This window comes from Cuculus canorus, chromosome 2, assembly GCF_017976375.1.
Source record: "Cuculus canorus isolate bCucCan1 chromosome 2, bCucCan1.pri, whole genome shotgun sequence".
In the NCBI taxonomy this organism is placed as follows: Eukaryota; Metazoa; Chordata; class Aves; order Cuculiformes; family Cuculidae; genus Cuculus; species Cuculus canorus.
Window position 1 is genome coordinate 160,313,563 of NC_071402.1, and position 27,124 is coordinate 160,340,686.

The following is a 27,124-nucleotide window of genomic DNA, read 5'->3' on the forward strand; positions in this document are numbered from 1 at the left end:
GTCAGCGGGGAGCGGCGCGCGCTGATGACGTCGTCGGGCCGCGTCGCCCACCTTTGGCGGCCCGGCGTGAGGCCATGGAGGGAGAGGTCAGGGCGGGACGGGTTCGGGAGAGGGCGGAATCGAGTCTGAAGGGGCTGGAATTGGGTCGGGGGGTGCTGAGAGAGAAAAAGGGGGGCTGTGAGAGAAAAGGGGGGGGGCTGTGAGAGGGGAGGAGAGCGGGCCTGAGGGAAGGAATGGAGCGGGAGGGCCTCTGAGGGGGATTGGGGGGGAAGGGTTTGGGGGGGCTCTGAGGGGAATGGGGGAAGAGTGGGGGCCCCGGGGGGGTATTTGAGGGAAATAGGGGGAGAATGGGGATCCGCGGGGGGGTCTTTGAGAGGAATGGGGGCCCCAGGGGGGTCTTTGAGGGGAATAGGGGAGAATGGGGGCCCCGGGGGGGTCTTTGAGGGGAATGGGGGAAAATGGGGGCCCCCGGGGGGGTCTTTGAGGGGAATAGGGGGAGAATGGGGATCCCGGGGGGGGGGTCTTTGAGGGGAAAAGGGGCCCCGGGGCGGTCTTTGAGGGGAATGGAGGGAGAATGGGGGCCCCCCGGGGGGGTCTCTGAGGGGAATAGGGGGAGAATGGGGGTCCGCGGAGGGCTCTTTGAGGGGAATGGAGTGAGAATGGGGGCTCCGGGGGGGTCTTTGTGGGGAATGGGGGGAGAATGGGGACCCCAGAGGGGTCTTTGAGGGGAATGGGGGGAAAATGGGGATTGGGAGGGGGTCTTTGAGGGGAATGGGGGGGAAGGATTTGGGGGGGCTCTGAGGGAAATGGGGGGGCTCTTAGGGGAGTGAGGACCATGGGGGGCTCTGCGGGGAATGGGGGTAGAGCGGAAAGGGTTTGTGGGGGGCTCTGAGGGGGGTTAAAAAGGGCCTGGGGGGGCTCTGAGGGGAATGGGGATCCCAGGGAGGGTCTCTGAGGGAAATAGGAGGGAGGAGAAAGGTTTTGAGGGGCTCTCAGGGCGACGGAGACGGCTCTGAGAGGAACAGACCCACTTCTTGGGGGGCTCTGTGGGGAATCAGCTGAGATTTGGGAGCCCAAACTATGGTCTCGGAGCCGGAATTGCCCCGAAAACCTGATGGGAAGAGCCTCCAGAGGTGGAAAAAAGGAGCAAACCCTCAATGCCGCTTCCTCTCAGCGTTCGGAAAGCTTTTCTTCCCTCTTCGCGTTCAGTATTGGCGGTTGAAAATCTTCCGTGACAGCCGTGATTGGAAGCGGAGTGCTCCTCCTTTTTTATACTGGAAATTCTCCTTCTCCTAAAAGATTTCTTCTCTTTTTTTTTGGACAGCGTTCCTGAAATGCGGTGCTGACCTTTCGGCCTCGCGTCCACCATGGCGGCCCGCTTGGTGCGGTGCTGGCGCCGCTTGGGTGCCTTCATCTCTTCTCCCGCCGTCTCCGCTCCTCTGTTGACGCCAACCGGGAAGATGACGATGACGAGAGCTCTGCCTCAAGCGCCTTTGGCTTTGCTTCACATCTCCAACCCTTCCGGTTGGGCGGATGGAATCTCGGTCAAAGAAGAAGTGGAAGAGAGCAGGAATCCGGAGCACAAAATGATCATGAGATTGATTGAAGCAGCCACGAGCCCTCAAGAACTTCTCCGGTTGAGTGAACTTCACGTTCTCAACAGCAACGAAGCCTCGTTAATAATCACTCAACTTTCCTGGCTCGCGGCGCAAAAAAAACTGGAAACGGTGAACGTTCTGCGGGATGAACGTTTCCAACAGCTCATCGAAATCACGGATGCCCAAGTAAGTTCCTTCCTTCCCACAGGAAGTATTTTGGGGGAGCAGGATACAAGGTGGAAAGTGGCCGGCGCTCCTAGGATTGAACCAGCACGGCCGGCTGCTTGTTTGGAGATGCTTTTCCATGGAAAACGTGAAGTTGACGGGGACCACGGGGGGAAATTTTGCAGATGACACCAAAATGGGAGGAGTGTTGGGAAAGGAGAGTCTATGGAGGGATCTGGATAGGGTGGATCCATGGGATGAACCCAACGGGATGAGGTTCAACAAGGCCAAACGCAGGGTCCTGCACCTGGGGGACACCAACCCCGTGCAGCTCCAGGTGTGGGGAAGAGCGGCCGGAAAGCTGCCTGGAGGAGAAGGATCTGGAGGGATTGGTTGACAGGAGCTGACCATGAGCCAGCGGTGGTCCAGGTGGCCAAGAAGGCCACCAGCATCCTGGTTTGGATCAGCCCTGGGGTGGCCACAGGAGCAGGGAGGGGATTGTCCCCATGGACTCGGTGCTGGTGAGGCCACATCTCAAATCCTGGTTCAGTTTTGGGCCCTCACTCCGAGAAAGACCTTGAAGGGCTGGAGAACATCTGGAAAAGGGAACGGAGGTGGGGAAGGGACTGGAGAACAAGGGTTGTGGGAGCAGCTGAGGGCCCTGGGGGTGTTGATCCTGGAGAAGGTTGTGGTGAGGTGGGTGTTGGGCTCTTCTCCCGAGGGATGGGATGAGAGGAGATGGCCTCAAGTTGCACCAGGACGGATTCAGGTTGGACATCAGGAGAAATGTCTTCTTGGAAAGGGTTCTCAGCCCATGGCAGAGGCTCCTCAGGGATGTGGTGGTGTCCCCATCCCTGGAGATGTTTCCAAGTTGGGCAGATGAGGTGCTCAGAGATCTCCTTTAGTGGTGGATGGGGACGGTTGGAGATGATCTCCACGTTCTTCTCCAACGACGCCGTTGGGGCACTCTGTGGGTCAGGACCACCCTGGGGTGACCACAGGAGAAGGGAAGGGATTGTCCTCATGGACTCGGTGAGGCCACACCTCGAATCCTGAGATCAGTTTTGGGTCCCTCACTCCAAGAAAGACATTGAGGGGTTGGAGAACATCCGGAGAAGGGAATGGAGGTGGGGAAGGGGCTGGAGAACATGTGAGGAACATCTGATTGTGTTCAGTTGGAAAAGAGGAGGCTGAGGGGAGACCTCATGGCTCTCTGCAGCTCCTGGAAAGGAGATTGTGGTGAGGTGGGTGTTGGGCTCTTCTCCCAAGGGATGGGATGAGAGGAGATGGCGTCAAGTTGTGCCAGGGGAGGTTTAGATGGAATATTGGGAAATATTCCTTCACAGGAAGTGTTTTTGAGGTGTAAAAGCAGCAAACTTGCTGCAGTTATCCTTTTCCACCGCGCTGTGATTGCGGTCCTGGACAACGTAGAGGTAGAGGTCGTCATGTGGATGAAAGAAACCAAAAGTAATCATAGAATCATGGAATGGGTTTGAAGAGACCTCAAAGCCCATCCAGTCCCACCTCCTGCCATGGGCAGGGACACCTCCCACTGGATCAGGGTGATCCAAGCCCCATCCAACGTGGCCTTCAACCCCTCCAGGGATGGGGCAGCCACCACTGCTCTGGGCAACCTATTCCAGGGCCTCCCCACCCTCACAGGAGAACATTTCTTCCTAAGATCCCATCTCAATCTCCTCTCTTGCAGCTTCAAACCGTTTCCCTCGTCCTATCCCTGTGCTCCCAAGAGCCCCTCCCCAGCTTTCCTGATGCCCCTTTCAGTCCTGGAAGCTGCTCTAAAGTCTCCATGGAACCTTCTCCAGGTTGAACCACCCCAACTCTCTCAGTCTGTTCTCCTACGGGAGGTGCTCCAACCCTCAGATCATCTCCGTGACCTCCTCAAGTGATTGTCAGTGGTGGAATCACAGAATCGTTTGGTTGGAAAAGACCTTTGGGATCATCCACTCCGACAGTATCTGTCCACGTCCAAACCAGATCCCTGAGCAGTCGTTCTCTTCGTTTTTCCAACATCTTGAGGAAGCTCAGATGCCTCCAGAGAAGAGTAAAGTCTTCTCAAATGGACTCGAATGCCATCTAGCGGGTAGCAAACCTCCGTGGCTTCCTTCTCTGAGGTGGAGAGACTTCACTGCCCAAATGTCGGCGTGTGGTCATCTTCTGAGGCCGAGCAATGCTGTTGGGATCAGTGGTGACTTCATCTCATGCAGGTTCCTCTTCATCCCACTGCGTCATTCCGGTCTGTATCGGACTGTGGAGGTTACAAAGCATAAAAGCCCAAATATTTTGTGCAACTGAGTTGAACTCTACTTCTTCCACCAAGAAAGGTAACAAAAGGTGATCAGACAGGATTCTGCCCTTCTGCTCTGCTCTGGTGAGACCTCACCTGGAGTTCTGCATCCGGCTCTGGAATCTCCAAGATAAAAAGGAGATGGAACTGTTGAAGCGGCTCCAGAGGAGACCACGGAGATGATCCAAAGGTTGGAGCACCTCCTCTATGAGGCTGAGTTGAGGTTGTTCAGTCTGGAGAAGGCTCTGAGGAGAACTTAGAGCAGCTTCCAGGGCTGAAAAGGACTCCAGGAAAGCAGGAGAGGGGCTCTGGATCAGGGAGTGTGGGGACAGGGTGAGGGGAACGGTTTGATGTTGCAAAAGGGGAGTTTGAGATGAGATCTTAGGAAGAAATGTTCTCCTGTGAGGGTGGTGAGGCCCTGGCACAGGTTGCCCAGAGAAGACGTGGCTGCCCCATCCCTGGAGGTGTTGAAAGCCACGTTGGATGGGGCTCGGATCACACGTGCGCTCCCATCCCAGAAACCACCCGTGTCCTGGGCTGCATCCAGAGCAGCGTGGCCAGCAGGGACGGAGGGGATTCTGCCCCTCTGCTCCTCTCCAGGGAGACCCCACCTGGAGGATTGGGTCCAGTTCTGGAATCCTCACCAGAAGAAGGAGATGGAGCTGTTGGAACGGGTCCAGAGGAGGCTCCAAGGATGATGCGAGGGCTGGAGCACCTCCCATGTGAGGACAGGCTGAGAGAGTTGGGGTTGTTCAGCCTGGAGAAGAGAAGGCTCTGAGGAGACCTCAGAGTGACCTTCCAGAACCTGAAGGGGCTCCAGGAAAGCTGCAGAAGGGCTTTTTCCAAAGGCCTGAAATGATAGGATGAGGGGGAATGGCTTTAAATTGGAAGGGGGAAGATTTAGATGAGACATTAGGAAGAAACATGTAAGGTCCTACCCCTGGTTCGGGGCAATCCATGGTTTCAGTAGATGATGGGAGATGATGGGATGGAGAGCAGCGCTGAGGAGAAGGACTTGGGGTGTTGGGGAGGAGAAGCTCAACAGGAGCCACAACGTGCGCTCCCAGCCCAGAAACCACCCGTGTCCTGGGCTGCATCCAGAGCAGCGTGGCCAGCAGGGACGGAGGGGATTCTGACCCTCTGCTCCTCTCCGGGGAGACCTCATCTGGAGTATCATGTCCAGTTCTGGAATCCTGACCAGAAGAAGGAGATGGAGCTGTTGGAATGGGTCCAGAGGAGGCTCCAAGGATGATGCGAGGGCTGGAGCACCTCCCATCCAAGGACAGGCTGAGAGAGTTGGGGTTGTTCAACCTGGAGAAGGTTCCACGGAGACTTTAGAGCAGCTTCCAGGACTGAAAGATGCTCCAGGAAAGCTGGAGAGGGACTTTTTTCCAAAGGCCTGGAGTGACAGAACGAGGAAGAATGGCTTTAAATTGGAAGCGTAAGATTTAGATGAGACATTAGGAAGAAATTCTCCACGCTGTGGGTGGGGAGGCCTTGGCCCAGGCTCTCCCATCCCTGGAGGTGTTGAAGGCCACGTTGGATGGGCTTTGGAGCAACCTCATCCAGTGGGAGGTGTCCCTGACCATGGCAGGGGGTTGGAACTGGATGGGCTTTGAGGTCCCTTCTAACCCAAACCATCCATGGGTCACCTATATTTTTTTTAGGCCTGCCGATCAGGCCCTGTCGCTTCAAGGAGACAGGTGGGTGTCCTCAGGACAAGGAGGATGTCCTCAGGACAAGGAGGACACTTCTGCCTCCCCTTCAGTGCTTTCTGTAGATCCAAAGCGTTGCTTGGCGTGACTGGTGACCGATTTCTTGTGTGTTGTCTCTGACCAACAGCTTTCTCTTCTTTCTCTTTGCTCCCAGATTTCTCAGGTGTGGAATAAAACCTTGGTGAACCTTCTGAAGAGCCTCTACTCCCTGGGGGTGGACAGCAAGAGGAGGGAGATGCAGTCGGTGGAGCAGGAGGTGCTGTGGAGGCTGCGGCGCCTCACTTTCCGGCAGCTCGCCTCCTTGGCGGAGTTCCTGGCCGTCAAACGAGGAAAAGAGAGCAAACTGCTCAACGAAGTCATCAAGAAGCTGGAGCTACGTTGGACGGAGCTTGAGGGCACCCGAAGCGTTGTGACGTTGATGGGCAAGGTTGGGCACATCTCCCCGACTCTGATGGACCGGCTGGAGGACAAGGTAAGGCTTCGGGCTCTTCTTTCTGCTCCTGTTCCCTTTGGATGGGCCACATCCTGCAGGTGTCGGCAGGGGAAGGGAGAGCCCACGTTCTTCAACCCCTGAATTCCACGCAGGCCGTGCTCGTTGCTGCTCCAGGGTAGAATCAACACAATCATTGGGGTTGGAAAAGACCTTTAAGATCGTTGAGTTCAACCGTAAACCCAACGCTGCCAACACCACCACTAAACCGTGTCCCTAAGCACCACATCCATATGGGTTTTTAACACTTCCAGGCATGAGGACTGCACCATCTCCCTGGGAAGCCCCTCAATATTCATGGTGGAACCCCATCGCGTTGGTCTCATCCCATGGATCCACCCTGTCCAGATCTCATCTCTTTGAAGGAAGCTTCACAGCTGGGGCAGTTGATGGTCCAAGGCCACCCCTTCCCCGTGTTTCAGTCTTCTTCCTTCTCCTTAAAGGAAAAAAAACTGATATGGGACAGAAGAAGACTCTTCTCCTGCTCAGATGTGAGAAAGCCGAGAGTTTTGTCTGAGTTGGATCTGGGATTGATTTGGTGCTCTCGGAATCTTGTTAGAAAGTCTTTGTTGGGAGCAGCAAAAATTGGAAGAGGGAAGATTGAGATGAGGTATTAGGAAGGACTTCTTCACAATGGAGAGACAGTGGCCCAGGTTGCTCCAAGCAGTGGTGGCTGCTCCATCTCCATCCCTGGAGGTGTTGAAGGCCACGTTGGATGAGGCTTGGAGTAACCTGAGCCGGTGGAAGATGTCCCTGCCCAGGATTCGAGGTGTGGTCTCACCAGCGCCGAGTCCATTTGGACGATCCCTTCCCTGCTCCTGTGGCCACCCCAGGGCTGATCCAAGCCAGGCTGCTGGTGGCCTTCTTGGCCACCTGGGCCACTTCTGGCTCACATTTCATAGAATCCCTCTCAGTATTCATAGAATCATTGAGGTTGGAAAAGATCTCAAAGCTCCTCCAGTCCAACCATCAGCCCAACCTCACCGTGTCTACTAAACCGTGTCCCCAAGTGCCACCTCTCCATGCTTTTTGAACCCCTCCAGGGATGGGGACTCCACCACCGCCCTGGGCAGCCTCGGCCACGGCCGGAGAACCCTTTCCAGGAAGAAATTTCTCCTGATGTCCAACCTGAACCTTCCCTGGTGCAACTTGAGGCCATCTCCTCTCATCCCATCTCTTGTTCCTTGGGAGAAGAGCCCAACACCCACCTCATCACAACCTCCTTTCCAGGAGCTGCAGAGAGCCATGAGGTCTCCCCTCAGCCTCCTCTTCTCCAGACTAAACACCTCCAGGGCCTTCAGCCACTCCCACAATCCTTGTTCTCCAGCCCCTTCCCCACCTCCGTTCCCTTCTCCGGATGTTCTCCAGCCCCTCAAGGTCTTTCTTGGAGTGAGTGGCCCAAAACTGACCCCAGGATTCGAGGTGTGGCCTCACCAGCGCTGAGTCCAGGAGTACAATCCCTTCCCTGCTCCTGTGGCCACCCCAGGGCTGATCCAAGCCAGGATGCTGGTGGCCTTCTTGGCCACCTGGACCACTCCTGGCTCACGTTCATCTCCTGTCAACCACCACCTCCAGGTCCTTCTCCTCCAGGCAGCTTTCCAGCCGCTCTTCCCCACTCCTGGAGCTGCACAGGGTTGGTGTGTCCCAATTGCAGGTCCCCGCAGTGAACCTGGTGGAACCCCATCCCGTTGTTCTCATCCCATAGATCCACCTTCTCCAGATCCTTCCGCAGAGCCTTCCTACTCTGTAGCAAATCAATATTCCCACCAAATAGATTGAGGGAGCACTCAAATCACCTCATCCAGGTCATGGATAAAGATTTTAATCGCAACCAACCCCAGCACGGAGCAATGAGTGCCTCCAAGAGATGTTTCCATGCTCACCACCCGCTTACCAATCCATAGTGGACGCTTCGTGCTGCTGGAAGGTGGGCTGAGCCGATGCGTTCTACTTAACGTTTGACGCGAACGCGCTCGAATTCTCTTCGCTCAGCTCCGAGTTAACGGCCAAATCCATCGTCCTCCGCTTCTCTGCACAAACTGAGCTGTGCGCGAAGCTGGAGGAAGGATTTTCTGGGCTGCGTTTGCCTTCTGGCTGACTCTGGGCATCCATATATCCCTTTTTTTTTGTCCCCTCCGGTGCTCAGCGTGTCCCTGTCTCGCATAAGGGGAAGGAGATGGCCTTTGGGTCAGAAGCACTGCAGCTGCGTCAAATTCAGTCCTCGCCCACCCGTGCTCGGGACTGGCCAAACAGCTGCCACAGCAACATCCGTAACTCGTGAGCCCCACTGTCCTTCTCCCTCGGCTCTGGGGTGAAAGAAACGCTACGGACAGCGGCGTCTGACGAGGCCAAGTTGGCTCTGATGCGGTTGTCAGCTCCGGCAGAGCCAAAAATGAACAATGCCGGGGGTTAGCGGCGTGCAGAGAAAGCAGAAATGGCAGGAGTGCTCGTTCAGCAGCTTCTCCTCGCTCTCTCTGAGCCTCACGGTCGCGTTACGGTGCCCGGGAGCACGATGGAGGGGACACGGAGGTCCTACCAGCCAGGAGAGAGGCAGAACCAGCAGTGGGGAGATCCTGGCTGAGCTCTTCTGATGGAGTGAGGACCTCCTTCCCCTCACCTTCCTTCCACGCCAGTTGGTTGATTCGCTCCCAGCTTAGTTTAACCTCCCTATAGGATCAGAGGATGGTTTGGTTGGAAAAGACCTTTGAGATCGAGTCCAACCATACGTGACCACCACCAAACCAAACCCCTGAGCACATCTGCCCATCTTTTAAACCTCTCCAGCCATGGGGGACTCCACCACCTCCCTGGGCAGCCTCTGCCAGGCCCTGAGAGCCCTTTCCATGAAGAAATTTTGCCTAATATCCAATCTAAACCTCTCCTGGCACAACTTGAGGTCATTTCCTCTCTTCCCATCCCTTATTCCTTGGGAGAAAAGACCGGCACCCACCTCACCACAACCTCCTTTCAGGCAGTTGTAGACAGTGATGAGGTCTCCCTTCATCCTCCTCCAGGCTAAACAACCGTAGGTCTCAGCCGCTCCTCACAACCCTTGTTCTCCAGCCCCTTCCCTGGCTCTGTTCCCTTCTCCGGATGTGCTCCAGCCCTTCAAGGTCTTTCTTGGAATGAGGGGCCCAAAACTGACCTCAGGATTTGAGGTTTTTAGACATGTGTTGAACGCTCACCCGTTCCACTCGTCACCGTCTGAGAGGCTCAGTCAGTAGCAATGGTTCATCCAACTCCACAACTCCAAGCACAAAGCCAGGTTGAGCGGAGAAGGGATTGGGAGCAGCCCTGCGGAGAAGGACTTGGGGTGTTGGGGAGGAGAAGCTCCACAGGAGCCACAACGTGCGCTCCCAGCCCAGAAACCACCCGTGTCCTGGGCCGCATCCAGAGCAGCGTGGCCAGCAGGGACGGAGGGGATTCTGACCCTCTGCTCCTCTCCTGGGAGACCTCATCTGGAGAATCATGTCCAGTTCTGGAATCCTCACCAGAAGAAGGAGATGGAGCTGTTGGAACGGGTCCAGAGGAGACTCCGAGGGTGATGCGGGGGCTGGAGAACCTCCCATCCGAGGACAGGCTGAGAGAGTTGGGGTTGTTCATCCTGGAGAAGAGAAGGCTCCAAGGAGACCATAGAGTGACCTTCCAGTACCTGAAGGGGCTCCGGGAAAGCTGGAGAGAGGCTCTGGATCAGGAGGTGCACGGAGAGGATGAGGGGGAAGGGTTTGAAGTTGAAAGAAGGGAGATTGAGATGAGATCTTTGGAAGAAACACTTTTCCTGTGAGGGTGGGGAGGTGGAGTCCTGAGTCCAGTTTTGGAATGTTCAACATAAGAAGGAGATGAAACTGTTAGAACGGGTCCAGAGGAGGTCATGAAGATGATCCGAGGGTTGGAGCACCTCTGCTGTGAGGACAGGCTGTGAGAGTTGGGGTTGTTCAGCCTGGAGAAGAGAAGGCTCCGAGAAGACCTTAGAGCAGCTTCCAGAGCTGAAAGGGGCTCCAGGAAAGCTGAAGAGGGACTTTTATCAGGGAGTGGATGAGAGGGAGCAGTTTGAAGCTGAAAAAGGGAAGATTGAGATGGGATCTTAGGAAGAAATTCTCCACAATGAGGGTGGTGAGGCCCTGGCCCAGTTTTCCCTGAGAAGTGGTGGCTGCCCCATCCCTGGAGGTGTTGAAGGCCACGTGGGATGAGGCTTTGATCCCCCTGATCCAGTGGGAAGTGTCCATCCCAGTGGGATGGAACTGGATGGGCTTTGAGGTCCCTTCCAACCCAAACCATTTGCTCAGGGATCTGATTTAGTCATGGACAGGTCTGGTTGGACTTATCTCAAAGGTCCCATGGGCTTGGAACTGGATGGGCTTTGAGGTGTCTTCCAACCCAACCCATTCCATGATTCTCTGAATAAAGCCGGGATCTGCACCTCCTTTTATGCTTTCCCTTTACTTCTTTGCTCAAAACATCTTTTGTCAGGCTCTGGAAATCGCCGAACAGTTCAACCCCGATGACATCCGCAAAATAACATTGGCTCTCGCCTACCAGAACCGGCGCTGTGTGCCTCTGCTCCGAGCTTTGTCCTACCACCTCATTCAGAAGCACTCGGAGCTCAGCCTCAACGTCCTCATGGACCTCATTTTTGCTTACGGTAAGCGGTTTGGGACCTGCTGGGTGGTTCCCTTTGGTTCTTACGTGAGGATTTGGTGGTTTCTACCACAACGTCAAGGCCAGGGGAAGGAGAAAGGTTGGTTGAGTACGTTGGGCTGGACCCGGTTGATTACATGGGTTTACAAAAGGCAGATCTTGCCAAACTAACCTGATCACCTTCTATGACAAAATCACTCGACTACTGGATGGGGGAAAGGCTGTGGATGGAGTCTTCTTGGGCTTCAGTAAAGCCTTTGACACAGTTTCTCACAGCATTCTGCTGCAGACACTGTCTGCCTCTGGCCTGGACAGGCGCACACTCTCCTGGGTGGAAAACTGGTTGGATGGCCCAGAGAGTGGTGGTCAATGGAGTTCACTCCAGCTGGAGGCCAGTTACAAGCGGAGTTCCTCAGGGCTCGGTTCTGGTCCAACTCTGTTCAATGTCTTCATCAATGACCTGGATGAAGGCATCGAGTGCACCCTCAGCAAGTTTGCAGATGACACTAAGCTGGGTGGAAGTGTGGATCTGCTGGAGGGTACGGAGGCTCCAAAGGGATCTGAACAGGTTGGACTGCTGGGATGAGACCAACGGGATGAGGTTTAACAAGGCCAAATGCCGGGTCCTGCACTTGGGGCACAACAACCCTATGCAGTGCTCCAGACTGGGGGAAGAGTGGCTGGAGAGCTGCACGGAGGAGAAGGACCTGGGGGTGATGGTTGACAGCAACTGACCATGAGCCAGCAGTGTGCCCAGGTGGCCAAGAAGGCCAACGGCATCTTGGCTTGGATCAGAAATGGGGTCACCAGCAGGTCCAGGGAGGTGATTCTCCCTCTGTACTCGGCACTGGTGAGACCGCACCTCGAATACTGTGTTCAGTTCTGGGCCCCTCACCACAAGAAGGATGTTGAGGCTCTGGAGAGTGTCCAGAGAAGAGCAACAAAGCTGGTGAGGAGCTGGAGAACATCTGATGAGGAGCGGCTGAGGGACCTGGGGGTGTTCAGCTGGAGAAGAGGAGGCTGAGGGGAGACCTTATTACTCTCTACAACTACCTGAAAGGAGGTTGTGGAGAGGAGGATGTTGGGCTCTTCTCCCAAGTGACAGGGGACAGGACAAGAGGGAATGGCCTGAAGCTCCGCCAGGGGAGGTTCAGGTGGGATATCAGAAAAAAATTCTTCATGGAAAGAGTCATTGGGCACTGGAACAGCTGCCCAGGGAGGGGGTGGAGTCGCCTTCCCTGGAGGTGTTTAAGGAACGGGTGGATGAAGTGCTGAGGGACATGGTTTAGGGAGTGTTAGGAATGGTTGGACTCCATGATCCAATGGGTCCTTTCCAACCTTGTGATTCTGTGTGATTTCTTTCCACCGCAAGATGTTCTGCCGTCAAATTAATTCTCTTTTGAGAACTGGATTCCTCTTCTTTAGCCCATGAAGTGCTTGTACAAGAGCTGGTAGTCACTTAGGATGGTGACAGCCACCACTTAGGATGGTGGCACCACGGTAAACCGGAGCCACCAGATCCTTGGTGGTGATGGAACTTGGTGCTCTGTTAACAGCGGGGTAGCGCTAATTGTTCGTCTGGTTTATGAACCTGCGTCTCTTGGCTCTCTGGCTCCTCTTCCCGTGAAGCGTTGAGTGGTCCTGTTCTTCTCTAACTGTTGGTAGCGCATGGAAAGACCACACGAGCAGGGATAAAGGAAGCCAGGAGAGCCAAAGAGGACCTCATCTTCAGTTGATCTTCTAGGCAGTGGCCCAAGTTGATCAGAGAAGTGGTGGCCGCCCCATCCCTGGAGATGTTGAAGGCCATGTTGGATGAGGCTTTGAGCATCCTGATCCAGTGGGAGGTGGTGTTCAGCCTGGAGAGGGCTCCAGGAAGACCTTAGAGCAGCTTCCAGGACTGAAAAGGGCTCCGGGAAAGCTGAGTGGGGGACTTTTTCCAAGGACCTGGAGCGATAGGATGAGGGGGAACGGCTTTAAATTGGAAAGGGGAAGATTTAGATGAGACATTAGGAAGAAATTCTTCATGCTGAGAGTGAGAAGGCCCTGGAAGAGGTTGCTCAGAGAAGTGGTGGCTGCTCCATCCCTGGAGGTGTTGAAGGCCAAGTTGGATGGGGCTTGGAGCAACCTGAACCAGTGGGAGATGTCCTTGTCCGTGGCAGAGGGTGGAACTGGATGGACTTTGAGGTCCCTTCTCACCCAAACCATTCAGGATTCGATGATGGAGAGCTCATGGGTGCAGCAGGACATGATGGAGACTCGGTCTGACCAGGAAGGATGGGGCCAAGCCAACTCGGGGAGGCAATAAGGCTCTCTGAGCTTCCTCTGGTCCCAAGAAAATGGTTTCATGCTCTCCCTTGTGCCACCACGGCCTTTCCAGGCGTGGCTCCCGTACCAGCTCCTTGTAAGTAGCTGCCGCTTTCTCTTTGCTCCTTTAAGGAAAACTGAATTTCCACCAGCCCCAGGTCTTCCAGAAGATCGCCACCGACCTGCACCCCCACGTTTCCACCATGACGCCCGTCGAGGTGACGCGCTGCATCCGATCCTTCGCCCTCCTCAAGTGGCTCAGCCTCCCGCTCTTTGAGGCCATCGCTCAGGTGAGGACGGGGGACTTAAGGGGGTGAGGAAGCCACGATCCGTCTCAGTTTCCAGGAGATGGAAAGATTTTCCAGCCCTGACCTCTCTAGAGATGATCTCTACGATGTCACCGCTCTTTTTCCTGCCCAGCCAACAGCTTTAATCACGTCTGACAGTGCTCGCTGCTCATCTTCCGCGTGAAGTCAGGAATCTGTGCCGAGCCTCTGCTCCCGAGTGCCGGAGCTGCTTCTCTCCCTTCCCACCTCTGCCCCAGTTTCTGCGCTTTTGCGTCTGTACTGGGCCAGTGGGAATATTCCAAAAGCTCTCCTTCCCCTCCCGGTTTTCTCTTGGGCCACAATTAAATCCCAAGGAAGCACTAAAAAAAAAACCTTTCACTCGTGTTTTCCCCTCTTGCTATGGAATGGACACATCTTGGCTGGTGTTTCCAATCTTCTCCTCTTTGGGCTCTTTCAGGATGGACCCAAACCTCGGGTTTTGTCCTCTTTCTCTTTCAGTACGTCTTAGACAACACCAAGCAGCTGTCGGTCACCCATCTCTGCGGCATCATCCTGTCTTTCGCTCGCCTAAACTTCCAGCCCAGCGGATGCGAGGATTTCTTTAACACGGTAACCTTCTTCTGGCGTTTTATGATGGACTCTGCCGTGCAGAGAAGGACTTGGAGGGTTCTGGGGGGGTGAGAAGCTCGATAGGAGCCCCAACGTGCGCTCCCAGCCCAGAAACCACCCGTGTCCTGGGCTGCATCCAGAGCAGCGTGGCCAGCAGGGACGGAGGGGATTCTGACCCTCTGCTCCTCTCTGGGGAGACCTCACCTGGAGGATTGGGGCCACTTCTGGAATCTTCACCAGAAGAAGGAGATGGAGCTGTTGGAACGGGTCCAGAGGAGGCTCCAAAGATGGTCATAGGGCTGGAGCACCTCCCATGCGAGGACAGGCTGAGAGAGTTGGGGTTGTTTATCCTGGAGAAGAGAAGGCCCTGAGGAGACCTTCTCATGACCTTCCAGTCCCTGAAGTTGCTCCAAGAAAGCTGCGGAGAGGCTGTTCCCAAAGGCGTGTGGTGACAGGACGAGGGACAATGGCGATAAACTGGAGAGGGGCAGATTTAGGCTTGACTTGAGGAAGAATTTCTTCCCCATGAGAGTGGGGAGGCCCTGGAAGAGGTTGCCCAGGGAATTTGTGGTTGCCCCATCCCTGGAGGTCTTCCAGGCCACGTTGGATCAGGCTTGGATCCCCCTGATCCAGTGGGAGGTGTCCCTACCCATGGCAGGGGGTTGGAACTGGATGATCTTTGAGATCCCTTCCAACCCAAACTATTCTATGGTTCCTCCTTCCCCCTCTTTGTCACCTGTCCTGCAGCAGGAAGGCCGCGCATCTTTTTTTTAGCACATCTCCCTGTGAAATACGGGTGTTGGGTGGCTCCAACCCCCTGGAAATGGTGTGGGAAAAGCGGGCTCGGAGCTCAGGCCAGGCTGGAAAAGCCACACCGTGCTCCTGGGCAAGAGTGGAACCCGTTAAGCCGTGCTTGAATCCCTGTACGTTCACTTTTCTAGCAAGCACGAACAGCGTGTGGGTGTCCACCTGCCCTCCTGGACTCCGATGGCCGTAATTAACTCTTTCTAACGAGGCTATAAGGTTGCACACCCGTTCCTGGCAGAGCTGAAGCCGTTCCTCAAGCTCTGAGGAGCTGTTGAGGAGGACCGAGCCTGGCATTAGGGGGTAAAAGGTTCGGAGAATCGTAGAATCATGAAATGGATTTGGTTGGAAAAGTCCTTTAAGATCATCAAGTCCAACCATCGATCCAGCCCTGCTAAGTCAACCACCAGACCATGTCCCCAAGTACATCTGCTCGTCTTCTAAACCTCTCCAGAACTGGAGATTCAACCCACCTCCCTGGGCAGTCTCTGCCGGTGCTTGACAGCCCTTTCAGTAAAGAAATTCCTCCTAATATCCGACCGAAATTTCTCCTGGCACAACGTGAGGCCATTTCCCCTTGTCTTGTTAGTGGCTACCAGGGAGAAGAGTCCCAACACCCACCTCACCACAACCTCCTCTCCAGGAGCTGCAGAGAGCCATGAGGTCTCCCCTCAACCTCCTCTTCTCCAGGATAAACACCCCCAGGGCCCTCTGCTGCTCCTCACAACCCTTGTTCTCCAGCCCCTTCCTCAGCTCCGGTCCCTTCTCCAGATGTTCTCCAGCCCTTCAAGGTCTTTTTTGGAGTGAAGGGCCCAAAACTGACCCAAACTCGAAGTGTGGCCTCACCAGCGCTGAGTCCATGGGGACAATCCCTGTGCTTCTCCTGTGGCCACCCCAGGGCTGATCCAAGCCAGGATGCTGGTGGCCTTCTTGGCCACCGCTGGCTTATGTTCAGCTGACCATCGATTTACACCCCTAGATGTTCTCCTCCAGGTTCCCACATCCCAGGATGAGGAGATATGATGGGCTGGGATGGCTGAGCCTCCCGCGTGGTTTAGCAAGAGGCTGGGCAGGAGGTGAGCGTGGAGCAAGCGCTGTTCTTGGCGTCCTCCTGCCTTTCCGTGGCTCACGGAGACGGCCAAGTTGGTCTCTGCAGCAGAGATGGAAGTCACCTTGACCTCCTTGGGGATGGATTTCTGCTGACGGGTTCCAGAGAGGAGCTGCGTTGTCGCTGAGTAAGCGAGCGTTCGCTGAGCACCCGGCAGAGGGAGCGTGGCCAGCTCAGCCCATCCTGTCACGCGCAGCCCAGGAGCAAAAAGGACCCAGATATGGGCAATTCTAACCAGCAGAACCCCATGTCCCACACAGGGCAGCTTCTCCTCCATGGCCAAGTCAACCTGAAGACTAGAGGGGCTCCATGGGGCAGTGAGATGGTGGGGAAGTAGCACCCAAACCTCTGGAGTCCCCTCACCAGCGTTGTGGTCGCCGTGAAGAGGGGTTTTGTACCGAGTACAAAACTCTTCGTTCTTGAGGTGCTGCAAAATAGTTCTCCAGGGTGAGCAGGAGAAAACCTTGCGGGGTTCCAGAGCTCCGGGTGCTTGTGGTGGTTCATGGACAAACATCCTGATACCACCGATAGAGCTTCAGGCCCTTCCAGCTCTGTTCACAGCAGTTGCAGAACCTGAAGATGTTTTCCCCTCCAGCCCTCCCTTTGCTGAATTCGGTGCTGCCGTTCCCTCTGGTTCCTGATGAGCATCCTGGGCTGGTGACAGCATCTCACGAGCTGCAAAATCACCTTAAAGCGATCTTAAAACCTCCCTTGTCCAAATTATCTGGGGGAGAAGCAGCTGTAGGAGGACACAGCCCATCAGATGGACCTCAGGGATGTGCGGAGCTGCCAGACCTGCGTGGTGACCGCAGGATCGAGGCAGCGTCGGCGCTGAGCTGATTCCTGGGCAGAGATCCTGACACCCCCGATACAATCTGACCCCTCCAGCTCTGTTCAGGTTTTAATTGCAGACATTGGAGATATTTTCTCCCCCAACTCTCCCTTTCCTAATGATGCCCTCGTGGCAGCAGCACCGCTACCTCTGGTTCCTGATGAGCATCCTGTGCTGGTGAGAGCATCTCACGAGCTCCAAAATCACCTTAAAGCGATCTTAAAACCTCCCTTGTCCAAATTATCTGGGGGAGAAGCAGCTGTAGGAGGACACAGCCCATCAGATGCACCTCAGGGATGTGTGGAGCTGCCAGACCTGCGTGGTGACCGCAGGATCGAGGCAGCGTCGGCGCTGAGCTGATTCCTGGGTAGACATCCTGACCCCTCCAATACAATCTGACCCCTCCAGCTCTGTTCAGGTTTTAATTGCAGACACGGGAGATATTTTCTCCCCCAACTTTCCCTTTCCTAATGATGCCCTCGTGGCAGCGGCACCGTTCCCTCTGGTTCCTGATGAGCATCCTGGGCTGGTGAGAGCATCTCATGAGCTCCAAAATCACCTTAAAGCGATCTTAAAACCTCCCTTGTCCAAATTATCTGCGGGAGATATCTGCGGGAGATATCTGTAGGAGGACACAGCACATCAGATGGACCTCAGGGATGTGTGGAGCTGCCAGATCTGCGTGGTGACCGCAGGATCGAGGCAGCTTTGGCGCTGAGCTGAGCTGTTTGGTGTTTCCCTCTGCAGATCCACGAGGAGCTGCAGGGCCAGCTGGACAACCTGGAGCCTCACCTGCTGACAGACCTGGTGTGGTCGCTCTGCGTCCTGCAGCAAGCCAAGGCTCCCTACCTGCAGCGAGTGTTGGCCCCCGACTTCCACGCGTGGATCCGAGGTGAGGTGGGCATCTCTGCCAAGTGGAATGCGGACCGAGAACCTCAGGCGCGGAGCAGGGAATGAGAATATTGGGCCTGGTTTGTCTAAATTGGAGTGAACAGAGTGTTAAGTGTTAACCGTGAGGGAATCAGTCTCACTCTGGATTCCCCCCCAGCTCCGTGTGGGGTGAAGGGAGCGCAGGGCAGCAGCACCGGGAGAGCCGGGATAGTGAAACTCATGTTTTCCAGCTCTGGAAGGCCCCTTGGGCTGTGGATTTGTGCTTGTGTGCGCGATGGAGAGGAAGGTGAACAAGACAGTGACAGCGAAGGGGATCCTCTCGAGCCATCCTCCTCCATGCCATCCCGCTCATGCCTTCCCTTCTCATTCCCTGTGCTCCCTTCTCCCCTCTTTCCTCCCCAAGTCCTGCCCAGCGTTTGCTTTACATCCCAAAGCATCCATTCAACAGCCTCTGCGGGGGTTGAATCCCAGCCATGCCCTGGAAATTGTGTGTCCCGTGCCTGTGTGCTTCTCCCAAGACCTCGAGAAGACAGAGGGTTTGCTATTTTCCAACAAAACGGTGATTTCTTGGAGGTGCAGCCCCGTCAAATTCAGGCCCTACCGCCTCCGTGGTCACCCGGCTGTCACAACAACCTCTGTTGTCCGCGAGCCGCGTTGTCCCCTTCCCATGGGACCGTGGGGTTGGAATCACACCGCAGACACTGCCTTCTGAGAGGGTTGTCCACCCTGAACGAGCTCGTGGTGGCTTCTTGGCAGCAGGAACAAGGTCAGGACCCCCAACATTTGGTTGTTGGTGATTTAGATCTCCAGCCCAGCAGGCAGGGATCCATGGCGGCAGGATCAGAACCAGGAATCCCATTCGGATAAGCTGCGTAGGCCGTCGCGTGAAAAGCCAGACCCCTCGCTATGGGCCAAGGGTTTGGCTTGCGTCTCTAGTTCTGCTTTTCTCCTTCCAGGCGATCAGTCCCTCAAGGCCCAGAGCCTCCGGCTGAAGGTTATCCACATCAACGCTGCTGCCAAGCTGGAAAGCTCCGGCTACCGGGGGCCGTTCCTGCCACCGGAGATGCTGAGCACCACGGAACCGGCAGCAGAGAAGGTCACGCTGCTGCAGAGCAGCCTCCGGGAGGCATTGGCGGGAGTGTTGGGCAGTCAGGACAACGGGCGCTTTGACGTACGAACCATCTACGGCTGGAATATCGGTGAGCGGGTCCTCTCCCTAGAATCCTAGAATCCCCAGGTTGGAAAGGACCCACTGGATCATGGAGTCCAACCATTCCTAACACTCCCTAAACCATGTCCCTCAGCACCACATCCACCCGTTCCTTAAACACCTCCAGGGAAGGCGACTCCACCCCCTCCCTGAGCAGCTGTTCCAGTGCCGATGACTCTTCCCGAAAAGAATTTTTTTCTGATATCCAACCTGAACCTCTCCTGGCGGAGCTTTCCCTGATTCCATGGGGCTCCGCCTGATGGAGGGAGTTGAACTTGAGAGCTTGGATGGGGCTACCAGGCTTTATCCCTCTGCTCTGGTGAGACCTCACCTGGAATCCTGTGTCCAGTTCTGGAGCCCTGAGCACAGGAAGGACACGGATCTGTTGGGAGAGAGTCCAGAGGAGGAGATGATCCGAGGGCTGAAGCGCCTCTGCTCTGAGGACAGGCTGAGAGAGTTGAGGTTGTTCAGTCTGGAGAAGAAAAGGCTCCAAGGAGACCTTAGAGTGACCTTCCAGTACCTGAAGGGGCTCCCAGGAAGCTGAGGAGGGACTTTGATCAGGGAATGCAGGGGTAGGATGAGAGGGAATGGTTTGAACCTGAAAGAGGGGAGATTGAGGTGAGATCTCAGGAAGAAATGTTCTCCTGTGAGGATGGGGAGGCCCTGGAACAGGTTTCCCCAAGAAGCGGTGGCTGCTCCATCCCTGGAGGTGTTGAAGGCCACGTTGGATGGGGCTTGGATCCCCCTGATCCAGTGGGAGGTGTTGGGTTGGAACTGGATGACCTTGAAGGTCCCTTCCAACCCAAACCATTCTCTGATCCCCCCACATTCTTTGGCGTCGCGCCCCTCAGCCTCCTCATTGCGGCTTCCCAGTCTTCTTCCCATCTCCTCTCATAACCAAAGCCGGGGCAGAAATGGTTGCCCAGGCCCTGGTTATGGTAGCCAATGTGGGAGAGAAGCTTTTCTCCTGCATCCAAGGAACGCCGAAGCCGGCTTCTGGCTCTGCCACCGCGTCCCCTGCCGCACTTCGTCCCCAACTCCCCCATTTCCCGCAGCCCTGTCAAATTCGATCCCTGCCTCTTCCGTGGTCGGGACCGGCCAACCGGCTGCCACAACAACTTCCGTGCTCCATGAGCTCCGTGTCCCCTTCCCGTGGGACTCCAGGGAGATAAAATCAGGCCACGGACACATCCTCTGCTCGAGGAGATGCTTGGGAAGCAGACCCTGCCTTGTGGCCGGGCGAGGAGGATGCTCTATCCCGGCTGTGCACGCGGAGCCGCTCCGTGGCTTCGGCGAGGATGGGTTTTTTGGGAAGGAAGCAGAACCTCGAGTGCTTTTGTCAGGTGGGAGCAGCATCCAGGTGGGTCTCGGGACTCCTTATGTTCCCTCTTCTCCCTACAGATGCCGAGATGGTGCTGACCAGCGAAAACAAACCTCTCCCTTTGAAGGACTTTGTTGCTCCCCATCTGCTCCGCTCGGAAGGGGCAAAACCGCTTCCACCGGGCGCCAGGAGGTGAGTTTGGACTCAGCCGTCCCGGCGGGAGCTCACGGAGAAGCTTCTGCCTTCGTGGTGCTGCGGATTTGCGGGTTCTACACCTCCTGCAGAACCACAGGAGCTGCCAACGTGCCGAGGACACCATTCCCAACTGCGTCCCCCCTTTGTTTGGGAGCAGGAGGGCGTGGATACGGGATGGAAATTGGGATAGGGCTGTGCCGATTCCCCCAGGGGTAAGAATTTGGAGGCAGGGGCTGCTCTGGGCAGGTAAATCTGATAGAGGGAGTCAGATGTTGGCCTGGGAAATGGTTCTTTCTTTGGAGAGAAGCTCTGCCAGGTCTGTCTGCCGCGGCGCCCAGCTCTCCGCAGGGCTCCGGGTGCCTGGAAACGGCTCAGCCGGCTGCCAGGCTTGGACTGTGAATAAATAATGCTGGAACCGCTGTTCTACTGTAGCTTCTCTGCTGGCTCAGAGGAAGAGAACGGCTCCAGCAGAGGGAATCTATGCCGTGCTGGCACGGGATCAGCCGGCAGAGCTTCTGCCGTGGCTCCCTGTGGGATCCGGGCAGCGCTGCCACCTCCGAGTGTCAACGTCCCATCCCTTTGTTTGTCTTCCAGGGTCGCCTTTCTCCGGTGGGAGTTCCCCAACTTCAGCAACAGAAGCAAAGACCTCCTGGGCCGTTACGTCATGGCCCGGCGCCACATCCAAGCGGCCGGCTTCGTCGTGGTGGACGTGAGTAGCCACAGGGAAGAGTGGGAACGCTGATTCCATGGAAACAGGGGAGCAGGCACCTTATGCTGGAGAAGAAAAGGTTCTGGGGAGACCTTAGAGCAGCTTCCAGGACTGAAAGGGGCTCCAGGAAAGCTGAGGAGGGGCTTTTGATCAGCCGAGTGCAGCGATAGGATTTGTGGGAATGGTTTGAAGCTGAAAAAGGGGAGATTGAGATGAGATCCGAGGAAGAAACGTTCTCCTGTGAGGGTGAGGAGACCCAGGTTGCTCAGAGAAGTGATGGCTGCCCCATCCCTGGAGGTGGTGAAGGTCAGGTTGGATGGGGCTTGGATCCTCCTCATCCAGTGCACAGTGTTGGAACTGACTGGACTTTAAGGTCCCTTCCAGCTCAAACCATTCCCTGATTCCTGAGGAGATACCAACTTCCATTCGCTCCCATCCTCTTCCTCCTGGCTGTGGGTTGCACACAGCGAGGCAGAGCCCTGTTTTGGCTCCAAACTCTCCTTTCCTGCCCTCGTCCCCGTGCAAGGTGGCTCAGCGGGTCACATCCTGCCTGCCCGCGCCGGGATTAACCGCCGTCATCCCCTCGAGGCCACCTGGAAAACAGCCCGACGGTGGCGAGGGCGGAATAATCGGTCATCCAGGAGGACAGCAGACAAGCTCTTAGGGCGCTGATCCCCTGTGCTCCGCAGGGTCATGCATTCTTTAGCTTCCCGGAGGTAATTATCCTCGGGAATTATCCTGAACTGCGTACGGCCGGCGCGGCTCTGTCACCCCAGAGCAGCGTCATTGTCACCCCGAGCCTGCGGTCCTCGCTTTTCCGCGAGGACTCTGAGCTTCGGCGTTTTCCCATCCTCCTCCCTCCGTCCCTCGGCGCCCGCTGCCGCGCTTTGAGGCTGATGCGAAGCGAGGTTGGAGGTTGACGGGTGCTGTTTTTTCCCGTCCGCTTGCGTAATTCCCCCTCCCCGCGGCCCCCGCGCTGCCTTTGCTGAGGAGGAGGAGGAGGAGAAGGAGGAGGAAGAGAAAAAGAAGGAGGAGGAGAGGAGGAAGAGAAAAAGAAGGAGGAGGAGGAGAAGGAAACGCTGTTTCCCACAGCTTCAGCCTTACCTCCTCGCCGCTAAATCCAGACGCAGGGGTGGGTGGTGGGAACCCTCGTACGAGGTGGCACGAGGAACGGTGTCCCCGTGTCCCCTCACGCTGCCAGGTGATGCCATCCCGTCCCCGTCCCCCCCGCTCTGTGTGTCCCTCGCGCTCTGCCAGGCGATGCGTCCTGTCCCTCCCATGTCCCCGTGTCCCTCACACTCCGCAGGCGATGCCTCCTGTCCCCCCTGTCCTCACACTCTGCCAGGTGACACCCCGTGTCCCCTCCATGTCCCCCACACTCTGACAGGTGATGCTCTCTGTCCCCCCATGTCCTCTCATGATCTTCAGGTGATCCACATGTCCCCCCTGTGTCCCCCCATGTCCCCACACTCTGCCTGGTGATGCGCTCCTGTCCCCTCATACTCTGCAGGTGATGCCACCTGTCCCCCCGTGTCCCCCCATGTCCCCACACTCTGCCTGGTGATGCTGTCCTGTCCCCTCATGCTCTGCAGGTGATGCCACCCGTCCCCCCCATGTCCCCACACTCTGCCAGGCAATGCCCCCTGTCCCCCCATGTCCCCTCATGCTCTGCAGGTGATGCCACCTGTCCCCCTATGTCCCCCCATGTCCCCTCATACTCTGCAGGTGATGCCACCCGTCCCCCTATGTCCCCCCATGTCCCCCACACTCTGCCAGGTGATGCTCTCTGTCCCCCCATGTCCCCTCGTGCTCTGCAGGTGATCCACCCGTCCCCCTGTGTCCCCCCATGTCCCCACACTCTGTCAGGCAATGCCCCCTGTCCCCCCATGTCCCCTCATGCTCTGCAGGTGATCCACATGTCCCCCCATGTCCCCCACACTCTGCCAGGCAATGCCCCATGTCCCCCCATGTCCCCTCATACTCTGCAGGTGATGTCACCCGTCCCCCTATGTCCCCCCATGTCCCCCACACTCTGCCAGGTGATGCTCTCTGTCCCCCCATGTCCCCTCGTGCTCTGCAGGTGATCCACCTGTCCCCCTGTGTCCCCCCATGTCCCCTCGTGCTCTGCAGGTGATCCACCCGTCCCCCTATGTCCCCCCCATATCCCCTCACGCTCTGCAGGCGATGCCCCCTGTCCCCCCATGTCCCCTCATGCTCTGCAGGCGATGCCCCCTGTCCCCCCATGTCCCCTCATACTCTGCAGGTGATCCACCTGTCCCCCTATGCCCCCTGTGTCCCCCCATGTCCCCACACTCTGCCTGATGATGCCCTTCTGTCCCCCACACTCTGCCAGGCGATGCCCCCTGTCCCCCCATGTCCCCCACACTGCCTGGTGATGCTCTCCTGTCCCCTCACGTTCTGCAGGCGATGCTCCCTGTCCCCCCCGTGTCCCCTCATGCTCTGCAGGTGATCCACCTGTCCCCCTATGTCCCCCCATGTCCCCACACTCTGCCTGATGATGCCCTTCTGTCCCCCACACTCTGCCAGGCGATGCCCCCTGTCCCCCCATGTCCCCTCGTGGTCTGCAGGTGATCCACCTGTCCCCCTGTGTCCCCCCATGTCCCCCCACTCTGCCTGGTGATGCTCTCCTGTCCCCTCATGCTCTGCAGGTGATGCCATCTGTCCCCCCACGTCCCCCACACTCTGCCAGGCAATACCCCCTGTCCCCCCATATCCCCCCACACTCTGCCCCCTTGTCCTCTCCGTGTCCCCCCCGATGTTCCTGTGCCCCCTCCCGCTCCGCCAGGCGATGTCCTCTCATGTCCTTCATGCTCTGCGGGTGATGCCACTCTGTCCCCTCCGTGTCCCCATGTCCCCTCCATTGCAAATCCGCTCCAAATAAACATTCCCTCTGCCTCTCTCCCAGCTGGGAGAGGAGGACGGGATGAGCCAAAGCCACGGAGCCCCACACGTTCTCTGCTTCTCACGTGAACCATGAAGCAGGTCCTGGTGGTCAGCGAAGTCCCCTGGACTCTGGTGACAGAGGAGCTGCCCCAAAACCTCCTCAACCAGGAGAAGGACGGGGTGGTCATGGCTGCGAGCAGAAGTCCCATATTTGCTGGTGGTGACGTGGGATGGTTTGGGGACAGTCCCGTATTGTCTGTGTCCCATTGTCACCTTCAGTTCCCACTTCTGCTGCGGTGGGGACCGTTCCCAGGGCTCCCATTGTCTCTCTGTGCTCCACAGGCCCTGGAATGGGACATAGAGATCCAGTGGGAGGTGTCCCTGCTCATGGCAGGGAGTTGGAACTGGATGATCGTTGAGGTCCTTTCCAACCCAAACCATTCCATGGTTCCATGATTCTAACTCGCTGTCGAGCGGAACCCCGAGACCCCATCCCTGGAGGTGTTGAAGGCCACGTTGGATGGGACTTGGAGCAACCTGAGCCAGCGGGAGGTGTCCCTGCTCATGGGAGGCGGTTGGAACGGGATAGGCTTTGAGATCCCTTCCAACCCAACCCGTGATTCCATGGAGATCAAAATCGGTTACGGATGTCAAACGCAGGACCTTGGTGTGTGTCTCCGGGCTCTGACGATGTCTCCTCTCCTCTGCAGGTTCCACACTACGAGTTCCTGGACCTGAAGCTGGAGCGGCAGCGGACAGCCTACCTCAAGGACAAACTCAACAAGGCCATGGCCAAGGAGTTGGCGAGTTAACCGGGTTAACCGCGGCTGTGTTAGGAATGTGTTCCAATAAACCCATCGCTGTACAGTGCCGGAATTCAGGGTGGTGGTTGGCGTGGGTCACCTGGCTTTGCTCCTTCCCATCCTTTTGGGCCCCTCACTCCAAGAAAGACCTTGAGGAGCTGGAGAACATCCGGAGCTGGGAAAGGAGCTGGAGAACAAGGGTTGTGAGGAGCAACTGAGGGCCCTGGGGGTGTTTATCCTGGAGAAGAGGAGGCTGAGGGGAGACCTCATGGCTCTCCGCAGCCCTTGGAAAGGAGCTTGTGGTGAGGTGGGTGTTGGGCTCTTCTCCCAAGGGATGGGATGAGAGGAAATGGCCTCAAGTTGCACCAGGGAAGGTTCAGGTTGGACATCAGCGAACATTTCTTCACGGAAAAGGTTCTCGGGCACTGGCAGAGGCTGCCCAGGACGGTGGTGGAGTCCGTATCCCTGGAGATCTTTAGGCTGGTGGGGTGCTCGGAGGTCTGGTTTGGTTGTGGACGGGTGTGGTTGGACAGGATGATCTCGAAGGTCTTTTGCAAGCAATTCTAGGATGAAATACTTGGTTGGAGAAGACCTTTGAGATCATCGAGTCCAACCGTCCGCATCCACTACGAAACCAAATCCCTGAGCTCTTCATCCACCCACCTTTTAAACCCCTCCAGGGATGGAGACTCCACCACCGTCCTGGGCAGCCGGAGAACCCTTTCCAGGAAGAAATTTCTCCTGATGTCCAACCTGGATCTGTCCTGGTGCAACTTGAGGCCATTCCCTCTCGTTTGATCCCTTGGGAGAAGTCACCTTTCCCTTGGGAGAAGATCCTCTGATTCCAGGGTGTCTCCTCGCTGCAGCCCCGGCGAGAGGCAGCTTAGGATTAATCTCCATCCCAGCCTTTCTTATTCCTGTTTAATTAAGGAGGCTTTGTCTCCCGTCCCTTGTCCCCAAGAAGAGAGGGAGGGGACAATCCTTGTGCCGCTTCCACCCAGAGCTCCGGGATGTAGAGCAGATATATAACCGGGAAGGGTTCTATCCTGCCCGATGCCCTCACGGCTCCTCCTGGCACCCCAACACGCGCGCGGTGTCCCCGTGTCCTGCAGGACACGTGCACCGGAGCTGGCGGGGCGGGGGGACACGGAGGACAAGGTGGGTCAGGGAAACCCCTCCCTGCCGTGACGCACCGGAGCCGCGGCTGCCAGGAAGGGCTTTGGGGATGGATTAGCAACCATCTGGCCCTGAGGACACTTCTACAACTTGCTCCGTCCTTTCCAGCCCCTCTGGATCATAGAAGAATGGGTTGGGTTGGAAGGGACCTCAAAGCCCATCCAGGGCCACCCAATGCCATGGGCAGGGACACCTCCCACTGGATCAGGGGGAGCCAAACCCCATCCAAGGTGGCCTTCAACACCTCCAGGGATGGGGCAGCCACAGCTTCTCTGGACAACCTCTTCCAGGGTCTCCCCACCCTCACAGGAGAACATTTCTTCCTAAGATCTCACCTCAATCTCTCCTCTTTCAGCTTCAAACCGGTCCCTAAAATTCATCTGAACTTATTGAACATCTAAGTGATAGAACCATGGAATGGGTTGGGTTGGAAGGGACCTCAAAGCCCATCTGGTTCCACCTCCTTCCACGGGCAGGGACACCTCCCGCTGGATCAGGGGCTCCAAGTCCCATCCAACGTGGCCTTCAACACCTCCAGGGATGGGATCTGGGGGAGGTTGGTAGATGGTGAGTTGGAATCATGGAGTCACAGAATGGGTTGGGTTAGAAGGGACCTCAAAGCCCATCCGGTTCCACCTCCTTCCACGGGCAGGGACACCTCCTGCTGGATCAGGGGCTCCAAGTCCCATCCAACGTGGCCTTCAACACCTCCAGGGATGGAGCAGCCACCCAACCTCTTCCAGAGCCTCCCCACCCTCATCGGGAAGAATTTCTTCCTAATGTCTCATCTAAATCTTCCCCTTCCAATTTAAAGCCATTCCCCCTCATTCCATCACTCCAGGAGTGCGGAAAAAGCCCCTCCTCAGCTTTCCCGGAGCCCCTTTTCAGCCCTGGAAGCTGCTCTGAGGTCTCGAAGCCTTCTCCAGGCTGACCAACCCCAACTCTCTCAGCCTGTCCTCATAGCAGAGGTTCTCCACCCCTCGGATCGTCTCCGTTGCCTCTTCTGGATTCGTTCCAACGGTTCCATCTCCTCTTTCCGCTGAGGACTCCGGAATTGGAT

At 56.6% G+C, this 27,124-nt stretch overlaps 1 protein-coding gene and 2 non-coding genes across 3 annotated transcripts; all 3 read left to right on the forward strand.

Moving 5' to 3' along the window:
* On the forward strand, positions 1 to 24,961 carry TBRG4 (transforming growth factor beta regulator 4). Its single transcript, XM_054059212.1, has 11 exons — positions 1 to 86; positions 1,325 to 1,784; positions 5,938 to 6,255; positions 10,744 to 10,915; positions 13,348 to 13,505; positions 14,001 to 14,111; positions 17,603 to 17,747; positions 18,703 to 18,945; positions 20,358 to 20,469; positions 21,067 to 21,181; positions 24,796 to 24,961. The coding sequence occupies exons 2-11, from the start codon at positions 1,368 to 1,370 to the stop codon at positions 24,895 to 24,897; spliced, it is 1,893 nt and encodes a 630-aa protein (XP_053915187.1). The 5' UTR covers positions 1 to 86; positions 1,325 to 1,367; the 3' UTR covers positions 24,898 to 24,961.
* LOC128851540 (small nucleolar RNA SNORA5) lies at positions 8,472 to 8,608 on the forward strand. The gene has a single exon (XR_008448908.1). It is a non-coding gene; the product is annotated as a small nucleolar RNA SNORA5 (small nucleolar RNA).
* LOC128851539 (small nucleolar RNA SNORA5) lies at positions 20,007 to 20,147 on the forward strand. The gene has a single exon (XR_008448907.1). It is a non-coding gene; the product is annotated as a small nucleolar RNA SNORA5 (small nucleolar RNA).
* Positions 24,962 to 27,124: the final 2,163 nt, after the last annotated feature.

Coding starts and splice junctions, on each gene's coding strand:
- TBRG4 (XM_054059212.1), top strand. CDS start 1,368: ATGGCGGCCCGCTTGGTGCGGTGCTGGCGCCGCTTGGGTGCCTTCATC. Junction 1,785..5,937: donor TCGAAATCACGGATGCCCAA/GTAAGTTCCTTC, acceptor CTTTGCTCCCAG/ATTTCTCAGGTGTGGAATAA. Junction 14,112..17,602: donor GCGAGGATTTCTTTAACACG/GTAACCTTCTTC, acceptor TTCCCTCTGCAG/ATCCACGAGGAGCTGCAGGG.